The sequence below is a fragment of the Tachypleus tridentatus genome, chromosome 13, assembly GCF_004210375.1.
Source record: "Tachypleus tridentatus isolate NWPU-2018 chromosome 13, ASM421037v1, whole genome shotgun sequence".
In the NCBI taxonomy this organism is placed as follows: Eukaryota; Metazoa; Arthropoda; class Merostomata; order Xiphosura; family Limulidae; genus Tachypleus; species Tachypleus tridentatus.
The window spans coordinates 95,970,884-95,992,296 of NC_134837.1; the positions used below are offsets into that span (position 1 = coordinate 95,970,884).

Sequence of the window (21,413 nt, forward strand, 5' to 3'; positions counted from 1 at the left end):
TACAAGTGGAAATTATGCAATAATATATTCAGTTTGAGATTAAAACACATAGTGGCTAGCGTGTCACTAGGACAAGGTTTATAATATTTTGACCAGACCATGAATGGTGTCTTACAAAGAAGTTTCTTTCTTACTCATTTGTATTTACTTCAATAATATATTTAGAAATAACTTAGATTAAATTACTTCCTACTCCATTTTTTGTTGACAAAATTCAAATACCATTATTGAATTCAAGCTATTGTAATAGGGAAGCATATTCCGAAAATAAGACTGTGAAATTTCTGATATGTCGAAAACGCCATACACATAAGGGAAAAATTTTGTTTTCATTCTGCTCAACATAAACCATTTTCAAAATATTACTAAGACTTTAACCCTAAACAGCTATTTTTTATAGTTTTCAGTGCTAAATCAGAAAGGCCTAGTGATCTAATGGATACAGGTAATCAACTGTGACAGGCAGGCGTGGAGACCAGCCATTGAGTTTGACTTTACCACCAGTCACAATATATATACACGTATTAAATCCAGAAATACAGTCGTGAGTGGAGTATAAAAGTCATTAAGTCGAGGAAATTTATGGTTAGACTAAAGAACCGACTCAGAGACTGAAGTTTCTACATAACCAAATTTTAGTATAACTTTCCTTTGTAGCTTACACTTTTCCACATGATGCCTATAATTTCATTAAGTAATTCCTCTGCAAGATTCATTACATTACCTATTATCTTTAACATATTCTCGATAAGTAAACTGTGTATTATATTAAGACATATTTCAGGTTAGAAGCTAGTTTTTACACCAGGCAATTTATTTAGTTTTGGTCTTATTTAATAGGAGATAGCTTTGACATCTTGGAAACTCTATATATATAGTGAAGAAACTTTTCTTTAATCCTGAAGAACTAAATTTATAGTTCCAATCATGAGTTTTAAAAATAATACTTTCTAGTACCTTTACGAGATTTCAAGTAATGTGCATATTTACACATAAGTGGATTTGCCACTTTATTAGTTTGTTTCTGCAACTCAACGGACTTTCCAAGAACAAAAACGAAAATTATTTGGTGATTCGCCAAATCACCAAATACCGACAGTTGCAGTCGGTAAATCGACAAACAACTCATTCTTCTGTAGTATTAATCCCACATCAAATTCTCGACTCTTGTTTCTAATGTAAATTTTTATGTAGCTTTTTTCTCTGCTGCAGTGGCATCGTTCTGTGGATACTAATCTCGTGAGTTGCTTTTACTGGATTCACTTTAAGCTTTCTCATGAATGTGCCTAGTTATTCTCATTGTCAGTAGAACTGTTCCTTGCCTAATTCTTGACCTCATTTCTTAATGTACGTGACCTTTCTCATGCTATTTCTTCTCACATACCCAGAAATATCTATTATGTAGATTCTTCTTAATTTTTATTTTAGTATTGGAACTTATTTGTTTGAAATTAAGCACAAAACTACACAATGATCTATTCGTGCTTTGCCCATCTCAGATATCGAAACTCGGTTTCTAGCGTTGTAAGTCCGTAGATATACCGCTTTTCCCCTGAAGAAATTGCATAAAAATACTTAATATTCTCAACTGCTTCGCGACCATGCACTCATTTATTGATAAGGTTTTGTGTAGTACTGTTTTCGTCTAATGTATTTTTTTAAAGGTTTTGGAAAAGTGTTGAACTTTATGCTCGTGTAACCGAGAAGTACTTTTGAAACACAGGTCTATTCGATAGCAGCAGTAAAGACACTTCCAAACTAAATACTACTGTATAAGGAAACCTAATGCAGACTTAATTCCTACCCATCAAATTACTACATTTAACTAAACATTAGTTCCATATTTTTAAACAATTGATTTTTCTTATAGTGTAGTAACGATAGTTATATAACCCTTTTCACATGTAAATTATTATACATAAGTCACTACGTGAAATATACACGGAGAACAATCTTCAACTTACGAATGCGTTTAGATTTGATAAACATTATTTGAACACATAGCTTACAAGGAATAACAGACTTATCTAGAAACGTCATAACCACATATCAGAGTAAAAAATATCAAAATGCCCATCATGCAAAATTAATTTTAATCATTTCTTATAACTGTATGTTATACCATATACATTATTTTATTAAACTACAATGAGTATCTTTGGAGATATATTTACACAAAATACCAGTTCAAACAGGTGAAAAAATAAAGAAGTATTATAATGTATTTATGGTCGTGAGAGATTTTGATATATAATATCGAAACAGATTCATAGATACAAATAAACTGTTCTTTTTTGTAGCAGAAAACTACACAAGATATTGCTTGATATAATATCATTTGTTGAAAAATTTCAGACAAATGTCTTTTGTTAAAAGGTAAAATGAGACGAGTGTTTTTTTGATATCGTAATAGAATGTTACTTATATGAGCTTTGGTAACGTAAGTTCTAATCTATAATAGGGTTAGATTGTTTTAGAAATAGTAAAAAGAGGGACTGTTTAATTTTAAAAATTTTGTAATCATTAGTAGTGTATGATCTCTTTCACAGTTCAACCTAAACCCTTGATATGATATGAAAAAGTAGCAACTAAGCTGTCTTTTTTTTTTTTGACATTAACATCAGTGTTGTACAACTAACAGTTAAAAATTACATCTCTCACTTGTCACGTCAAATTACTCTTTCAAGGACACCCAGGTTCGTTTTACTTGATTTTGTTACTGTCAAATAACCAGTTTGAAAGAATTTCATATCCTGAGTCCTGAACTTTAATTATATCTCAAATAGGTCGAGAGATGACGGTACACTGAACTAAAATTTGCACTTAGAAACAAACAAACTCAGCCATTCTACGGCTAAAAAACGTAGATTCATAGTCAATCCAAAAATATTTATAATTAATTTTATTATCAGTATAACTTGTTGAATTTTATGTTTCATACAGAAGTATTAACCAAACTGTTTACAGTTTGTGATAGAGTGATGTGGGGTTCAATAAAAAGGTTAAGTTTGATTAAAAATTGGCACCGCAAAACAGATTCTCACCATATCTTAATCTTCCTTTCTTGTTTATCATATTAACAAGTGATAAATAAAGTAATTGTAGTTTAGTAATTTCTTGATTTCATGTTGTACTTTAGGAAAAATTTTCGTCATTTCTGTATAAATTTGCTTCCGATTATGATCATAAAATAAGAAAATTCCTGATGGCGTCTTCTTTTCTTAAGCGTTTTGGGGAAACACTCTGGGGTTTTTAGAGATGTAAGTGTTTCTTAATCCTCTTTCACATACCAAAGAAAAGTGTCAACTATTACAATCACGTAAGAATGGAGTATCAAACTCTACAGTCTCCCGGTGGTACAGCGATAAGTCTACGGATTCATAACGCTAAAATCAGGGATTCGATTCCCCTCGGTGGATTCAGCAAATAGTTCGACGTAGCTTTATTATAAGAAAAACATAAACTGTAGACGAGTGATATTTTGACAGGAAATAGTGATAAAAAGCAATAGTGCTGAAAGCTAGTTTCAGTTGATAACTTTCTTGTTTAAGGAAGATACTAATCGAAAAATATAAAGTTTAACTTCAGGAAAGCCAGGAATTATGTTACGTTAGCTAGCTGAAGTATACATTAGAAGATGATTCTAATTACACGGTGTTGTTGGATTTGAAGTTTTAAATTAGGAACATGGAACATATAACAGATAAACACGGACGATTAGTCTAATAGATGAAGAATTTTAGCAACGAATATTCCATAGAAAAATGACTATTTTGCAAATTGTTTTAACTATCTTATATTTCTAGATATGCTACTTCTAGGTACATTTCCTCTCAAACGTATTACGTAAAATTTAACATCCAAGAAAACGTTATTATCGTGAAGACAAATTTTAACTTTAAAAATGTTTGATAGTTTCTGTTGAGACATTTGTGAAATATAATAGTTTGAGTTTTTAGTTTCTTTATTTTAATATATTACAGGCCCCACCAGTTGATTTGGTGACAGATGTTGAACTCTAGCTACTACAAAAAATTAAGGGGTGCTCTTCTTATTAGCTCCAAGTAGTTATGTCATTTGCATACAAAGATGTCTGAGTGAGAAGCAAAAAAAAAAAAGTGATAAAAGTCGTAGACGAGCCCTGAGAAATTTCACTTTATAAAGGAAATACATCAGTTGCACGGTTATTGATATTCTTTTTTTAATCACTATTGAAAATTAGAAATTCAATGATTTACAATGAGAAATTTTATAGCGGAGCCAACTCTCTGAGACTAGTTATGTTAAGGACCTTTTTTGAATAATACGGTAATTATAGTATGGTTAAGATGAATATCATTATAAAGACTTTCTGTTTACGGACTCGGCGGCATTCGGTGTATGTCGATGCTTTGGTTATGAGTTCTGAATATTAGAGTATGTTATATCGTTCAAGGAACCACAAAAATTTTATAAATATATATATTTCCAAATAAAATTTATAGTATAATTTCAAGAGACTTATAGAAGGATATATATCTGGATTTGTTGATTGAAGGCTATTTTTGGAAATGACTTTGACAAGAGACATTTTTCAAATTCCAGACAGTTGTTTAGTAGTCAGCTTGAAAACATAAATTGAGTAAATCACAAAAGTCAGAGACAAGTTTGGAAGCCTTTGTTAAAGCAAGATTTGGAATTTCATTTTTGCATCGGAGCAAATTAGAGAACATTTTTAAAAAATTGAAAACTATTATTTTCGACAGCAGAAACTGCGACTGTATTATTATACTTGAGTTTGTGAATAATATTAGAAGTAGAGTTGTTAAAAACAAACTAAATGTGTGACAAAAAAAGAGAGAGATTTTATGCAGAGTCACTGATTAGAACGTAAAAAGTTTGTTACTTTAAATCTTATTTTGTCTTGATTATTTTATATATGTTCTTTATTTTCTCTATTAATTGATGGTTCTAGAGAACATTGCGAGTAGAGGTAAATAAACGTCTAAACGACTATTTTCTTGAATACGAATGTGGTTTTTATAGAGTAAGTTCCTGGAAGTTTAAAGTACGGTAAATGAGGCGAGAAGAAATGGATATTTGTATGATATCAGAAACAACGTTTGTTTCGAAGAAAAAAGTGTTTGTTTCCAAGATCTTGGACAGTAAGAGCGATTGTACAGAAAATGAGAAGTAATTATCAACAATTACATTTAATGTTTTTTTTTTTTTTTATCCTTAGAGAAACTGTAAGTTCAAGGAAAGGATGAATGTCTAGTGATTGTCGTACGTGTGGGAGATTTCAAACAAGATGGGACTGTGATCCTTAACCAAAATTCACTAGAATGTTAAATGAAAAACAAAGAACAGACAGCTTAGTCAAAAATATTTTGAAAGCTTTTCTGGTGAGTATGAATAAAATTATTGTTGTTATTTTCTATGAAATATTGTAAAATAGTAGTATTAAAAACTGACTTAATACAATGAAAATCACGATACTTATAAGTTTGAATCTTTTGTAGCAGTTATTCTGGAGTTTAAGTTGTCAACTCACTGTAGGAGAGTCATATCAAGGATACAACAATAAGTGGATAATTGGGAAGATATAAATATTGCGTAGGATATGTCCATTTCAAATGGATATGAGAACATCAGAGTAAACTGTTTAGTAGTAACTATTTTTGTAACTCACAAATATTTTTCTAATACTCGCTGATTTAAGCTTAAAGTAACATTTTAATCAGGAAAGGAGAAGTGAGAAGAATAGTTTAATGAGGTTTCGTTAATGGTAGTAAAACCTGGATTATGACCTAAAGAGTTCGTAAAGTTTTTCTGTACTGTATTTTAATTAAAGTTTTAATACCTATACCACCAGTCTTGAGAATAAATTTTACTTCAAGTGGGCTTCTCGTCATCATGAGGTTTTTAGACCTGATTTTACGTTTCTACGTAGCTCACACAGCTTAAAAAAATTAAAAGTTAGATCACCTTGAATATAAATTTGTAATATTAGCAGAAATAAGTGGAGGAAAATAAACAGAGAGACCGATATATATATATAACTGGATCAAGGTTTGGATCGATATTATTGCAGTAACGATGAGTAATCTACGTACTTCATATAAGAACGTCTGCCTGATGATGGATATGACATCAAAGCAAAGTGAATGATGTAAGCAACAAATTAAATGAAAGTCTCGATGACATGAAATAACACAAACATACTGTTGTTGCTTCTTATTAAGCACAAATCTATACAAAGGATTACTGTGCTCTGCCCAATACGGATATCGAAATCCGGTTTCTAGCAGTATAAGTTCGCAGACGTATCGCTATGCCACAAATATATAAGAATTGGATCTGGTTAATAAGGAAAACAATTTGCGACAGTAATAAGCCTGTCGTGATGAAGAAGAATCCCGTATGTAAGACTCGTGAGTATTAGTGAACTGATACGTCAAATATTTACATGTATTAATAGTTTCTATTCGCAGATTTGCGAGAAGATGGTGTTGGCTCTGGAAAACAATTAAATTATCTATCCTGAAAGACGAGGAGCACTATATTTAGATATGGTGGAATCAAGGACTGGGCTGGTATTAGGATTGGCTGTGCAAACAATTTTGCCAGCTACAGGAACGTTGGACTTTCCCAGCTTGCGCATAAACCTTTGCCTTTACGTATTGGACAGTCTAACACCAAATGTTTCTCAGCACATCTGATGCTTTTAACACGTGCAATACATTTCACATGGGTTTAGCTAAAGCTATGACAATTTTAACAGCAAAAAACAGATGTGAGAATAATTTTGGTTGTAGAATGAAATTAGTGTTCATGTAATTCCAAAAGAAGATGCATGATCAAATCGTCAAATTTAGAGTCTGTGGAATTCAGGATCAGACTGTTGGGATGAGCGCTCAGAAACCGTTGTTCTTGTGTGCACTATATGGTTTATACAAAACGAGCAACAAGTAATTTTGTGCTTTTGGCGTGGCATTTTTACTAATTAGGCTTTTTGTACTGAAAACTATATTTCATGGCTGTTTGCAAAATGAATGGTCGTTAGATAGAGAATGACCGAACGTGACGACATGGACCTGAACAGCGTAGTGAGGTTCTCATATTGTTTTCATGTAAAGTACTCAACCTCTATATAAACAGAAAACTTGATGTTTTAAAACCTTATAACCCATGGTCAAGACTTAGAAACACGTTTCAAATAGAAATATGTTCAGTTAGAGCAGTAAAAAATGCTTACGAGATAAATCATAGTACATTTTACTTCAACTCACAAGGCTTAAAAAAACAAGATTTTTAAAGCTATAATTAAAAAAAAACTTGGTTGTATAGCTTTAAACAGTCTTGTTTTGTTATTGATGTAGTAATATTAGCTCTAAGATGTAACATGAAAACTCATTTTGTGCCAAACACTACAAAAAATATTCTTAGAAAATAATTTTTCAACTTATAGTGCGTTTAAACTTTATGAATGCCATTTGAACTCACCACTGCATGAATATTATTAAAAAAAACGAATGTTTATACATAATTAATTTCTCATAAATGAATTTGGATGTATAAAACAATGTGTTTTCTTTAAAACACAGAACGAGCCCCTTTAAAGATGTATTATCATTGAACTAAATAGCTAATGTATTGTCGAAGAGAGACTTGCAATATTATATTTACCCTTTCCCTTGCTGGTGGTTTCTCTATAAATAAGTCTGAGCGTTTAGAACGCTGAAAACTGGTTTTGATCATCGCTGTGGACAGAGCATAGATTGTTCACTGTGTAGCTTCACGCATAACAAAACAGACCATCCAATATTATATTTATGGTTGAGAAAGTTTGTGAATTGAAACAAAGGTTTAAAGTAATTTACGTGCGATGTAAAAAAAAAACATTATAGAGATACAAAACCTATTTCAGTGAAAAAAAGCCAAAATATTATACTTTTATTAGCCAAAAAACAGGATTCTGTTATATTTTAGTAAAATGTTTTTGAGTGTAAAATCAAATTATTTTGTTTATAATAAGAGATCACTCAGGGAAGCTGTGATAACTTCAGTGTATTATTTGAAGTAAAAGTATATTCTTTTTAAATGATCAAGAGATAAAATGTTTTTATTACTTTTATCAGCTATTAATGTAGCTATTTCTTGGTTATGGTACATAGAATTTGTCATTTCAGCAGTTTTTTCCCTTGGTGTTAAAATGAATAATGAAGCTGTTCATTCACCTTACAATTAACATTTGCAGATAAACAACTTTTTATTATTAATTCGAAAAACTTGTGGGAAACGTTTTCAAGGGCAACTAGGATACTCTCGTTCGAGTGATGCAAATGACACAGTATTCATGTAATCTGACTGGTTTTTAATTCAAAACAGTTATTTGAAGTCATAACAACAGAGTCTGTTTATTTTTAGAATAACATTATATTATATCACCTGAGTATGCTTAGTAAAAGTACTGGAAATAACATACAGTGCCTTGGAAATGATTTTATATTTTAATATTTTCTATTATTTCCTGCTGACCAACAAGTTTTTAAAATTTTCCTATATTAATAATAAGGGGGACTGTTTGTAGTACTAATTACTAATTTCATACCTCATTGAAAAAATATAGAACAGTGAACATTTTCAAGGAAGGATTTTTTTGGAAAGTACTGCAAGATAAAAGTGTTCGGATTGTGTAGATATAAGTTATAATGTTCTTTATATTAAAAGTGATTGGAAAAAAGGTTTTAAGAACTCAGTTTTTAGTAACGTATTTTCAAATTATATCAATAAAGATGTAATTATACTTTCACGTACAGTCCTAGCGAAAGTCATGCTCTTGTTGTGAGGAAAGTACTTTTATATAAAATTATGTTCAGTGATAAGGAAATGAATTGCACATAACGTAGTTATTTTTATAATTGTCTGAATCTAGAATAACTAAAGTTTAAATTTTTATGGACCTTTGTTTGCGATGTCATTCAATAGATGGCGATAAATTTTATTTATTATTTCTCTCCATTATAATAAGATTTGCTAGGGCTAATACTTATGGTGTAAATATTCAGCTGGAATAATATTCTATTAAACTGTTTCTCATTGTTTTAAATATTTGCAAAATCTCAGTGCAAAAACTTGAATATAGACCCCCAGATGTGGGCATCTTTCATTGGCTAAGCGGTAAGTCTTCAGGCTTAACACTCTAAAATTCAGGTTTCGATACTTTTGTTAGGTAAAGCACAGATAACCCATTGTGCAGTTTCGTATTCAACAATAAAATATTATACGTACTTCCAGAAAGTGCAATTGGTTTAATTATTTGCTATTGAGAATAGTTTTCAAATATCTAAATATGTTTGATGTTTGAAAAATAAGAAATTTTAAATTTGTACGGATGTATGTATTTCATGATGAGGATCTTAGAATGATTGTATTCGATGAATACATCATAATGTGTTAACATACAGAAAGTTTTAAAAACCTATAAAATTTACTTTCGCTAATTAGTTATAAATACATTATTTCAGAATTCCAAAAATAATTATTTGCTGCACAGACTAAACAATATTCAAAGGATAAGTGAGAAATAAAAGGTTTTATAATTTTCTTTATTTGTTATTAACGGTTATTGAATTCTCTCAAAATATATTTGTTATCGCAGTACGACAGTGAGTCAAATAAGTGCGATACTGAAAGTAATAAGATTTGGAGTATTTAAAACATTTATTTATTTATATAAAACGTAACATTTATGCGATAATTTATTCTTGAAGAAAAGCGAAATTACTAATAGACTTATTAATCTTTGTGAATGTTAAATTAATTCTATAGGTTTTGGAGATCTGGATAATGTTGCTTTAGCGCCAAGCTACACAATGAACTCCATACATTATGTCCACTGCAGGAAACAAACCCCAGATTAAAGTATTACAGGCCCTTAAACTTACCTTTCATCGACAAAGAAACATTTCTCTTCTCATAGATTTTATTAGAGTTTTAGGACTATAACAAGTTTAAACATGGTTTTTCATCCACTTACTTATGTTCAAACTTTCCTTTCTGCAAGAATTTGTTTTGAAAAGATTAATATTTCTGTTTAATCATCGAGTATTACGCTTATGTTACAGTTGACGATTTTCATACGGAAAAAGGATAAGCGTGATCTAGTGATTAGCGTGCCAAATCTGTATACATGTCTCGTTGTTGCAAAATGACACTCCGCACCTTGGGGCCGAAGGTGGATTCTAAGAGCGACGACCAAATGATACCATTTTACTAGAATAGAGAAATAGTTGGTAATGGGCGCTGTTGATCAGCTGCTTTTCTTGTTCTCTACCAGCTAAAAAGTGGGAACAATTTGCGTAGCTACAAAAGGTTGAATAGGGGAGATTAAAACAATTTTTAAAATGCTAATCAGCAAGGTAACTGATAACCTCGGCCGAGATAAGTCGCAGTAAGACGAAATACAGTGGAGCGCCATTAAGCCGCGGTATTTGGGGGGTCAACCTGCTTAACCGCGGCTTAAACCTTTGTGACTGAAAAGCTGAAGTCGCCAACAGCTCCGCCGAGGAGCCTCATCCGGGCCATTGCGTGATCGTTATAATATTAATATATAGACTATTCAGATACAATTGACAAGTGCCGTTTTAACACAAACGACCAATGCATTGCGATGGTTCGCTTTTCCCCTTTTTAATAAATAAAATATACAACACAATTTTGGTTAAGATTTATTAATAATATAAAGATTACAATAAAAATAAACCGTTTTATTGTAAAATTTCGTCTTCCCGTGTTACATGCGTACCGCCATTTTAAATCTCGTGGTAGCGATATTGCGCAGTTGCATAAATTATTAAATTTTTAATACCGAATTTATTAACTGGCAGTTAAACAATAAGAAAAAACAAATGAAATATATTTCAAACCATTTTATTTCACATTTTTAAAAACATAACAAATATAACAAAAAAGTTAGTTTCATGCTGAGTTATGAGACTGTGAAAAACTTTAAAAAGCCAGGTAGTAGATTTAATACATCAAAAATTTTGGGACAAGACTTGTTACAGCGGCTTAAGCGATTTCGCGGTTAATTGGTCCGCGGCTTAATGGCGCTCCACTGTATATTAGAAATACATTTTGACATTGTCTAGCGTTTCGCAGGTAGTGGAATGGGTATGTGATAGCCGTTTCCGGTGCAAAACATTCACACACTCAAATGAGCACAATGCGTTAAGATCGTGGTCAAAATATTTCTTGTATTTAACATTTGAGAACGAAGAAGTATGAATACACTTGGACCCAGGCAACAGTATATTACATAGCCAAAAAAAGATAACTGTCTGGTACAGCCACATAAGTCACTTGTACAAACTTTTCGCTTATGACATGTCTGTTCAACCGTTATGTGGATCAGCAACTGAAGAAGTGAGCTTGTATTCGTGTTCTTTACTCCAGACGAAGCGCTTGCGCAATCGGACTGTTGAATAGGTGATAGGAAACCGTCATATTCGTTCACAAGATTACTCATAGAAAGCTGCAGGGTGGAGTGGCGTGCTTTGGGCATGACAGCTTTTACTATTGAAATTATGATCGAGCGTGGCAATATGGATCTGAATAATGGGAGGTTATAAGTTCGTTCTAGTATAATGTATTCAACCTCTGGAGAGGTTGTGTAGTTTTTCACAGATATTCGAAACGAACAAAGAAACAAGCCTGGAAAAGGAGCTGTAAACAAAGCTACAGATGTTTTATATAATCGCAACTTCTCGTTATGCATTGATAATTACTGTAATAAGGTTACTGTATTTTTAACTATATAAAATTTTATCACGTTATTCTCACTGTTGAGAATAGAAATAAGAAGTTATTTTAGATAGTCTAGAATTTATTTTGTTTGTTTGAGGGCAAAGCTATATAATAAGCTATCCGTATTCTGTCCACCAGGGGGAATCTAACACCTAATCTAACCTTGCATTCTACTTGTTTGTTTCTAAAAGTTAGTTGAGACTACTTGTGAAGTAATAACTTGGTAAATGCATCGTTGTGAGAGGGAATGAAATAATGCTTAGACATTAGTAGTAATGAAAGTACAGTGTTTAGTATATTGTAGTAATGAAGTGTGATATTAAATGAACAGTTTCGAATGTTAAAAGTCTTAATCACATTATGCTATCTTTATTACTTCACATTTTCACAGCTAAAGCGATCACTTTAATCATTTATATGCAAAAACGGCTCGTTTGGGTTGAGAAAATATTTTACATAGAAGAGCGAACAACGTTTCGACCTTCTTCGGTCATCGTCAGGTGCAGGTTTATGAACCTGATCAGGTTCATATCAAGATCAGGTCAGGCGGGACTGAATTATTTGTTTACAACCAAGCATTTATTTGTTCTTATACTTCATTCGTATCCTATTATTTCAATGTTACTCCCTGTTTTTGAACGCTGTTTTGTATAGCATAATGATGTGTTACAGAATTGGTTGATTTGAAATAATTTTATATGTCTATTATGTTATTATTTTACTTGTCTGTTATGTTTACGAATTTTGGTCTCTCTTGGTATTTTTCATTCTTCTGTTGTTTCGGAATCCACGTTTACAGGGGACGCTAAATATAGTGTTTTATTTTCTCTTCAGTGGGCCTTTACATTGTTTGATGTGTACTAATCGTGATACTATTTTGTTGTGGTTTGAACAGTATTCTGAAACCACAACAAACTAGGATCACAGTTAGCAGACTTCAAACCATATTGTTTACATATCGTCCCTATGTTTTCAATTATACCGCCTGTAGAACATGACTATATTTCTGTAATTTTTCTCCTGGTTATCACATTTATATATTTCTTTATGAAATGTTCAGGGTATCCATTAAATAGACTGGAATATTGCTAAAATTGTAAGAAATGAACCATCCATGAGAAAAAGGAAAGATAAGGAAAACTTCCACATCAACCTAGTTGATGACATTTTAGGTCAACCCAGATTAAAGTCAGAAAACTGGATGCTCTTCTTAGTTAGATGATTCAGAGTCTGAATCGGGGAGATCCCAGTAGAACGCATCAGACTTCCAACAAAAATTCCTAGGATCGAACCTTGGTTACTTAAAACACGTGCGTTTGTGCGTTTTTCTTATAGCAAAGCCGCATAGGCTATGAAACATAGTAAAGCATAGGCTTTACTGAACTTCAGTTGTTAATAAAGAAAATTTGTTCTTGGAATATTGTCTGAAGGTCAGACACGTAAGTTTCGAGAACAGTGTCAATTACCTGGTAACTACGTGAATTAACAGGTTAGTGGCAACAGAAAGACATGAATACGACATTGATATACTTGTTGAGGTTGAAAATATAATGCAACAAAATGCTGCTTAAATCAGAAAAACTCAAAAATTAATTTATTTTTGTATTTTTCCGAGTTTGTTTAGTAAAGAGTCACGAAAACGATTTCAGGCAAAGAAATCAAGCTAAAAAACAAATGATAGACATTTGCTCAGAGGACGATAGTGTAGATTTGTCTCAGACAATTTTTTGGATCCGATAGGGATCTTGTGAATAATTGTCTTTCTGACAATTCATTGGAGAGTAACAATGATAAAAGTGAAAGATTTCGTTCAACTGGTGAAGTTTCGTCTGCTAGAAGAAAAATCACCTACGAGAAAGAAAATGATTCACAGATCTCTTTACTATTTAAATATGCACTCCAAAAGAATGAACTATTTTAATTCATAATTATATTTGTTTAACTATTAGAAAACGAATTAGAAAACGAAAAATAATTTTGTGGTTTCAGTGAGCACATTTTATACAACTCTGCGAATATGAATAAAACGCCAATAATTAAGTTTTGGTCGCAAAGTACAAAAAACTTTATTCAATACATTATATTCGAAAATTAAAGAATAAATCTGATATAGCTAATTCTCTAATGAAATAGTTTGATATCCGAAGCTCCTTGTGTCCAATGATAATTAAACGTAAAGCTGGTATTATAATTAGGTCTATGAATAGATTTTTCTGTTACTTTTGATTTATTTTTAGTGATTAAAGCATATTTAATAATAAGAAAATTTAATTTACACTCTCAGTCAATTATTTACATCTTTATGAGCTCGGTTTAACACTCCTACGAAAATTGGGGCCTAATAGGCCCCAGAGCAACTGAAAGGTTATTAATATTAGGCTAATAATTTTGTTTTAAATGAAATTGCCATTAACTGACCCTATCCCTTTATATTTTAAGGAGCAATAATATTTGGACTTTTCAGACATTTGCGAAATAATATTTAAAATTTTTTTTAAAACATCCACTAAGGGTATTTTGGGGCCTATTAGGCCCCAGATCAAAAAACATAAAAATGACTTTATTTATTCCCTGAATAATTCTAGAACAGGCCTGGGCAACCGAAAAAAGCAAATTATAGTAAAAATATATTAATTTTACAACTTCTTTTCAAAAGATGGATATTTAGGATAATAACTCTACTCCAACAATAATTTTAGACGGTCCTGATTATTGCCTAGTTTGCCCACGCCTGTTCTAGAACATTCTAGAAACTTTACAGAAGTATTTAGAATAATCTAGAATATTCTTGAAGCTTCTAGAATATTCTAGAAGAATCCACAAATCCTATATATATAGGAGCTGAAATCTTCAAACCGTGTCAAAAATGATATCTCTTGATGAAGCTGTACATTTACTGACAAAACCATCCGACGATGAAAGTGAACATGATAATGTCGAAGACTATTCTGAAAGTTGTGATGATGATCCTTCTGAAGCCGAAAATGATGAACAAATCGCGCCGTACCCTTCTGAAAGTGAAGAAAATAATCAAGAAGATCTTACTACGATGCCAGTAAACGAACTTTTGTCCAAAGATAAGAATTTTAGTTATTCAAATATATTCAATGGGAACCCAGGCATTACAAGGCAAGCTGCTCCAAGAGTCTCTACACCATTCGAAACATTCAAAATTTTCATTTCTGATAATATGATGGAACAGATCATTCACTCAACAAACACCGTCATGAAAGAACCAATTTTTGAAGAAGACCTCTGGAAATGGATCGCAGCTAATCTTTTCCTTGGAATAAGCAAATCCAAAAATGCATCGATAGATGAAATGTTTTCAACCGAATTCGGTTTGCCATTTTTGCGAAAACTGATTACACAAAACAAATTCAAAAAAATGTGCTCAAAATCAGATTTGACATCCACTCTCAAAGAAATAGAGAAATCAAAGATGCCGCCATCTCTGGAGTCTGGAATTTTTCATTGAAAATTGCAAAAATAGTTACAACCAAGCGAATACCTGACAGTGGATGAACAACTATGTAACTTTAAAGGAAGAGTTGGCTTCAGAACATACATTCCGACAAAGCCTGGCAAATACGGAATAAAGATTTGGTGCCTAACAGATGCAAAGACAAGTTACCTCCTCAACGCTCAAATTTATACTGGAAAGGTTGGAAATACGACAGAAACAAATCAAGGAGAAAGAATAGTCAGAGAACTGAGTCAGCCATTTCTTGGAAAAGGAAGGACAATAACGACAGATAATTTCTTCACAACAATGACACTTGCCAAGTACCTACGAACAAAAAGAACAGGACTTGTTGGAACCATACGGAAATCAAGAACCTTCCTGCCTCCTGAAATAAATGCAAGATCTAGAGAGTTATCACCAAAGTTTTTCTACCATGACGACATCACTCTTCTCAGGCACGCAGACAAACCAGGAAAATATGTGCTACTACTGAGTTCTCAGCATCAGTCTGGTGAAGTAGAAGAGAATGGAAAGCCCGAAATCGTCAATCTTTACAATGCAACAAAGGCAGGTGTCGACACTCTCGATCAACTGGTGAGATATTATACAACAAAGAGGCGATCAAAGCGCTGGTCAGTCTGCATATTCTATAACATTCTAGATCTTGCTGCGTACAATGCTTTCGTTCTATACTCGACAAAACATCTAGAATTTCTTCGTCAACATAAATCAAGAGCCAGAAGAGAATTTATACGGCAATTGGTGCTTGAAATCAAAGAAATTTACTGCAAAGATAATGACAAAACAACCTCATGTGAACCGCCTGCAAAGAGGGCAAAAAAGAGGACGATGCCATTTGTGCGGCAGATCAAAAGATAGACAGACGAAAATTGTTTGCTCAAATTGTAAAAAAAATATTTGTCAGAGCCATTCTAAAGTTGTTTGTAATGAATGTTGCTAAATCACTGTGTTTCTATTGGAAAAATATATGGGGCCTGATAGGCCCCAAAATCACTTTAGTGGATGTAAATATTTTTTTCGTAGGAGTGTTAATGTTTGGAAGCTAATAATAATATAATTAAAAATCAACAATTGTTTCATTATATAACTTTGTAGTTTTAAGAAATTTTGCATTAAATGAAGGTTATAAAAACAATGATTAAGTGAAATAAATTTAAAAAATACTTAATTCTTACTCTCTGTTTAAATATGTAATCATAACAAATGTTCGAAAACGTCATTCTTGAAATAGTGACAAATATAGTAATATTAGGATAAGGATTTTTCGAATAAAACAAAATGAGGCTTTAGGTTTAACAAAAGACTTGAATTCGTTGCAATCTTTACGAGAATAAAATACACTGAAGGTAATAATATATGTCATAAGATGGTTATAATTCATTCTTGGAAGAAGCCAAAACAACAAAGGTTTTAAAAAAAAATATTTATTAACCAGAACTTGTTTTCCATGTTCGAGGTCAAGAGTACTTTCTCACTGGAGGAAAATTCCACTCAGGTGACTATTTGTGGTTCATCTATGTATATATAAACACAATTATTGTCAATCCACAAAGTTGTGTTCTACGTTTATTAATAAAGTTACTTCGAAGGTGTACTAAGAAGGTAAGCCTTATTTTCTATTATGCCAAGGACTTTAACTGCTCGATCTACAATACACTGGTCAATTCCATCATGGTATATTTGTTGTTATATTTCTGTACTTTAACGTAATGTAAAACATACTGTTTTATAACATCAAATGTCATCATAAGAGTTATAATGAAAACAAACCTTTAGTTTAAAGTAATATAACAAGTCGAAACAAACGACCACAATTAAAGTAGGGAGTATTTGTTGACTCGGTTTGATATTTCACTAACGTTTATCCTTCGTGTGGTCAGAGAATTTTTTAAAAATCACTTATGCCAGTTTCGATTTCGTTTTGAAGAAATTTTTCTAAAACTTAAGAAGTAATGGACCAACCATAAATGATTTTAAAAAAGTAAATTATGTTAAAAAATAGGATAATTAAGTGAAGTAAACTCTGTACATTTGTGAAAAATATGTATTAATTATTAGAAAGACTATAACAATGGTATTACTCTGTACTGATGTCAGTACTTTTAACATGATATTTCTTTCCTTGTTATTATACGACTCTGAATACTCATATTCTGACAGTTTTAAAAGCACAAAGTGAAGAAGAATCAGTAGGAAAGATTGCAGTTTCAGTTAACTTTGTATCTCAATGTCTTCTTAGGTTCTGATCATGAATAAGTCAATGATCATAATTCTATGCCTGGTGACGCTGGGAATACCTGTTCAGAGCGGATCGAACTGCTATTACATATGCAATGTTATCGTTTGTCATAACAGTGTCTGCAAATATAAGTGTATCGTATATTGTAGTGGACTTGTACCATTTGGACTTCCTTCAGGTAAGGAGAACTTTTGTAAACTTTACTTTTTCCCAATAAAAATATATATTTACCCGGTCTAGTGTAGTACCTACAAAAATGAACAAAACTTTTTAATAACACATGATGATTATTAAAAGATTTAGATTAAGAATGTTCAAATGTCAGTTTATTTGTTTTTTTAGAAAAAACTGTGAAATACCCTGAAGGTGAAAAACCAGACAAGTTTGAGCTACCAGTTGAAACTTAAGCAACTATATTCAATGGTAAGATTTTTTTTTCCATTCAGAATAGTTAAACGGTCTAATAAAGAAATAGCTTAATATTGAAAACCAATAACAACAACAAATCATTAAAATTATATAAAAAAAGAAAACTTTAATTTTTTTCTCTTTAATATTACGTTGTTACATTTTATGACTACGTGCACTTTAAATATTAAAAATTCATGAATTCTGGGCGAAAATCCTTCCAATCCATTCTGTAATATATTAGGTCGATATGACAGTAACACGAGAGATGTGAATAGTTACAGGAAATTCAACCAAAATATCTATTACGAAATATTTTTTTGGTTTTCTAAGTAAATGAGTTTGTGAGAAAGTAATAAAGAGACTGGACACAATTGTACACCAACACTACAAAAAATCTTTATACGATTACGAATATTATAACCACTTTTACTCAATTTAGGTTACATTCTTTCCAAACTTTCATGGTTGAGATTTTGTTCTACACTGATTTAAGACGTATCTTACACAGCTAAGCAAATAACATAATGCTTACCAAAAGTGACTAGTACCACGTGAGTGTTCATTCCCGTAGTAAATAAGAAAAGCTGTACTCTGCAAATATCATCAATCTGTTTTTGGAGTGAACTGCTGCCTTCTTCCTACACAAATTGCAATTTACCATCAAGGTGTTATCTTCAGGGAATAACACAGAACTGCCGGCCAGAGCGCTCTGTGAAAAGTGCACCTGGACAGCAGACAAATTTTGGAAAAAACTACAACATTAAAATAAGAATATAGAAAATGTATGACATGTCATCCTAGCACATATTTTAGTCTTCACGATCAATATTTCAAGATTGTACTCAATCTTATATTAATTCTAATTTGAAAATCCAATTCAATATATACGCTCTTACTGGTCATAAAGTTCTGTAACTTTGTCTCGCTCCTATAAACACTTGAAACGCAGTGCAGACAATGCAACCTTATAGGAAAAAAATTAATCAAAGTTACGTCCTAGGAGATGTATTTCCTTCATGCTTTACAAATATGTGTTATTAAAAGTATAACAGTATCTGAAGCTTAAATTCATTTGTTTGACTATAAAAACGAATGTTTAATCAATATCAAAGAACTTTCAGGCAAATTTAAATTTAACTTTATCATGTATTTATATACTTTATTATATATTCCTGTGTGTGCAATCTCCTTAACTAGTGTTTGCTCGCTGTTAATAACTAATGTAAACAATGAGCTGTTTGTGCTCTGCCAAACGCAAGTGTCAAAAACTTATTTTTAGTGTTATAAATCCACAGACTTCCTGCTGCGCCACAGTAGGTAATGTGTGTAACATGAACACAGTATCATACCTGTTCACATCATCTTGTTTTTATTATTATAAATAAGCATAGAATCGATTAAATAGTTACTTTTCTATAAAAGTTGCTATTTTACATAGTATACAAATTTAATAAACCCAAATAAAACATTTAGAGGCGAGAAATATGCAATTAAACCTTTACATAAACGATATAATTCTGTTTTTGTTTGCTTATTGTGGTTTGAGTGTAGATGTTACAAACAAAAGGATACTGTTGACATTCTATAATGTTCTAATTGTCAGCTTTTTTTTTTCTCAGGTTCCTTTGGATATTTGGAGCATAGCATGCAAGAAGAATAGAACGTTTGATTTTATAAATTTTTACTTTTAAGCCGTGTATTGTTAAAAGGAACTTCGAATACTGGTTTTTGAAATAAAATGAACAAATAACTTCTTGCTATGTGATATTTATTTGGTTTATAATGTATTACTTACAGTAGTAATAGATTATTACCATTACTAACATGCAATATACATATATATATATATGTATATACATATATACTGTAATCCTCTCATGTAATCAGGCCCGACATGGCCAAACGTGTTAAGGCGTGCGACTCGTAATTCACGGGTTCGCATCCCCGTCGCACCAAACATGCTCGCTCTTTCAGCCGTGGAGGCGATATAATGTGACGGTCAATCCCACTATTCGTTGGTAAAAGAGTAGCCCAAGAGTTGGCGGGGGGTGGTGATGACTAGCTGCCTTCCATCTAGTCTTACACTGCTAAATTAGGGACGGCTAGCACAGATAGCCCTCGAGTAGCTTTGTCAATCCCACTATTCGTTAGTAAAAGAGTAGCCCAAGAGTTGGCGGTGGGTAGTGATGACTAGTTGCCTTCCATCTAGTCTTACACTGCTAAATTAGGGACGGCTAGCACAGATAGCCCTCGAGTAGCTTTGTGAATCCCACTATTCGTTAGTAAAAGAGTAGCCCAAGAGTTGGCGGGGGGTGGTGATGACTAGCTGCCTTCCATCTAGTCTTACACTGCTAAATTAGGGACGGCTAGCACAGATAGCCCTCGAGTAGCTTTGTCAATCCCACTATTCGTTAGTAAAGAGTAGCCCAAGAGTTGGCGGTGGGTAGTGATGACTAGTTGCCTTCCATCTAGTCTTACACTGCTAAATTAGGGACAGCTAGCACAGATAGCCCTCGAGTAGCTTTGTGAATCCCACTATTCGTTAGTAAAAGAGTAGCCCAAGAGTTGGCGGTGGGTAGTGATGACTAGCTGCCTTCCATCTAGTCTTACACTGCTAAATTAGGGACGGCTAGCACAGATAGCCCTCAGTAGCTTTGTGCGAAATTTCAAAAACAAACAAACAAACTCATGTAAGTTGTAAACTCCTAAAGTACACAGGGCTAATAAAATTCAGAGGAGAGAACCTGAAGACCGAAAGTTTGTACACACATTGAAGGGTAAATGTTACTTTTGCTATTAAAGAGAAACTAATAGAGAACCATTATTTATTTGTCTTTACCGAAAAGCTATAGTTCTAAGAAAGCGTTCAAACAAGTTGGGAACGCATGTTCTACTTCTCATGTCTTAACTCAATTTTTAACTGCTACAGAACCAAATATTCCATTATCGTTAAAGGACCGTAGAACTTTTATTAGTAAGTACACTAGTAGGATTCGTACACTGACGTGGCATACATGTAATGAATGAATTAGAGAGCTGCTGAAAACACGTGGTCTACTCGTTTATCAGAGATATTTTTTGGTTCATCAACTCTGCACGGAGGTCAGTCATCTGTTGCTAACCGTTATTTGTTTCAAGGTATCTCACAAATGTTCAATGAATTTCAAGTTTATTCACTATTCAAGCCAGTTTGGTAGTCAGCACTTTCTTCTACAATGTTTGTTTTTCACACAGTTTTACATAGTGAGATAAGAATTAAGACCTATTGAAATGAAGTATGACCAATGTATTGACATATTCACTGGGAATGATCAGGTGATGCGAGTTTTTCAATGCGTTAATAATAGTATTATGTGAAATACACAGTATTGTGCAAAAGTGTTAGGACAAAATAATATTTTTCATTCTTTTCATTTCATGGGGCTTCGATCTACAAATATTGTCAATTGACTAAAATCTACTAAAAAGTATAAAAATGAGACTGTT

At 32.3% G+C, this 21,413-nt stretch overlaps 1 protein-coding gene across 4 annotated transcripts; it reads left to right on the forward strand.

Moving 5' to 3' along the window:
- The first annotated feature begins 1,224 nt into the window (after positions 1-1,224).
- LOC143239189 (uncharacterized) lies at positions 1,225-19,683 on the forward strand. 4 transcript variants are annotated; one of them, XM_076480060.1, is made up of 6 exons: positions 1,225-1,239; positions 5,222-5,384; positions 16,713-16,772; positions 17,517-17,694; positions 17,859-17,939; positions 19,547-19,683. In XM_076480060.1, exons 2-5 carry the CDS (start codon positions 5,325-5,327, stop codon positions 17,921-17,923), a joined length of 363 nt encoding a protein of 120 aa, XP_076336175.1. In that variant the 5' UTR covers positions 1,225-1,239; positions 5,222-5,324; the 3' UTR covers positions 17,924-17,939; positions 19,547-19,683. The 4 variants fall into 4 exon arrangements, with proteins under 4 accessions (XP_076336175.1, XP_076336174.1, XP_076336176.1 ...); XM_076480059.1 differs by lacking the exon at positions 1,225-1,239 and adding an exon at positions 4,290-4,308; XM_076480061.1 differs by lacking the exon at positions 1,225-1,239 and adding an exon at positions 4,291-4,308 and having other exon boundaries at positions 16,734-16,772.
- Positions 19,684-21,413: the final 1,730 nt, after the last annotated feature.

Excerpts from the sequence above, each read along its gene's own strand:
- LOC143239189 (XM_076480060.1), top strand. The coding sequence starts at position 5,325 with ATGTTAAATGAAAAACAAAGAACAGACAGCTTAGTCAAAAATATTTTG. Across the intron at positions 5,385-16,712 it reads ATATTTTGAAAGCTTTTCTG|AACTTGTTTTCCATGTTCGA; the intron begins GTGAGTATGAAT and ends TTTATTAACCAG. Across the intron at positions 16,773-17,516 it reads TGGAGGAAAATTCCACTCAG|GTTCTGATCATGAATAAGTC; the intron begins GTGACTATTTGT and ends ATGTCTTCTTAG.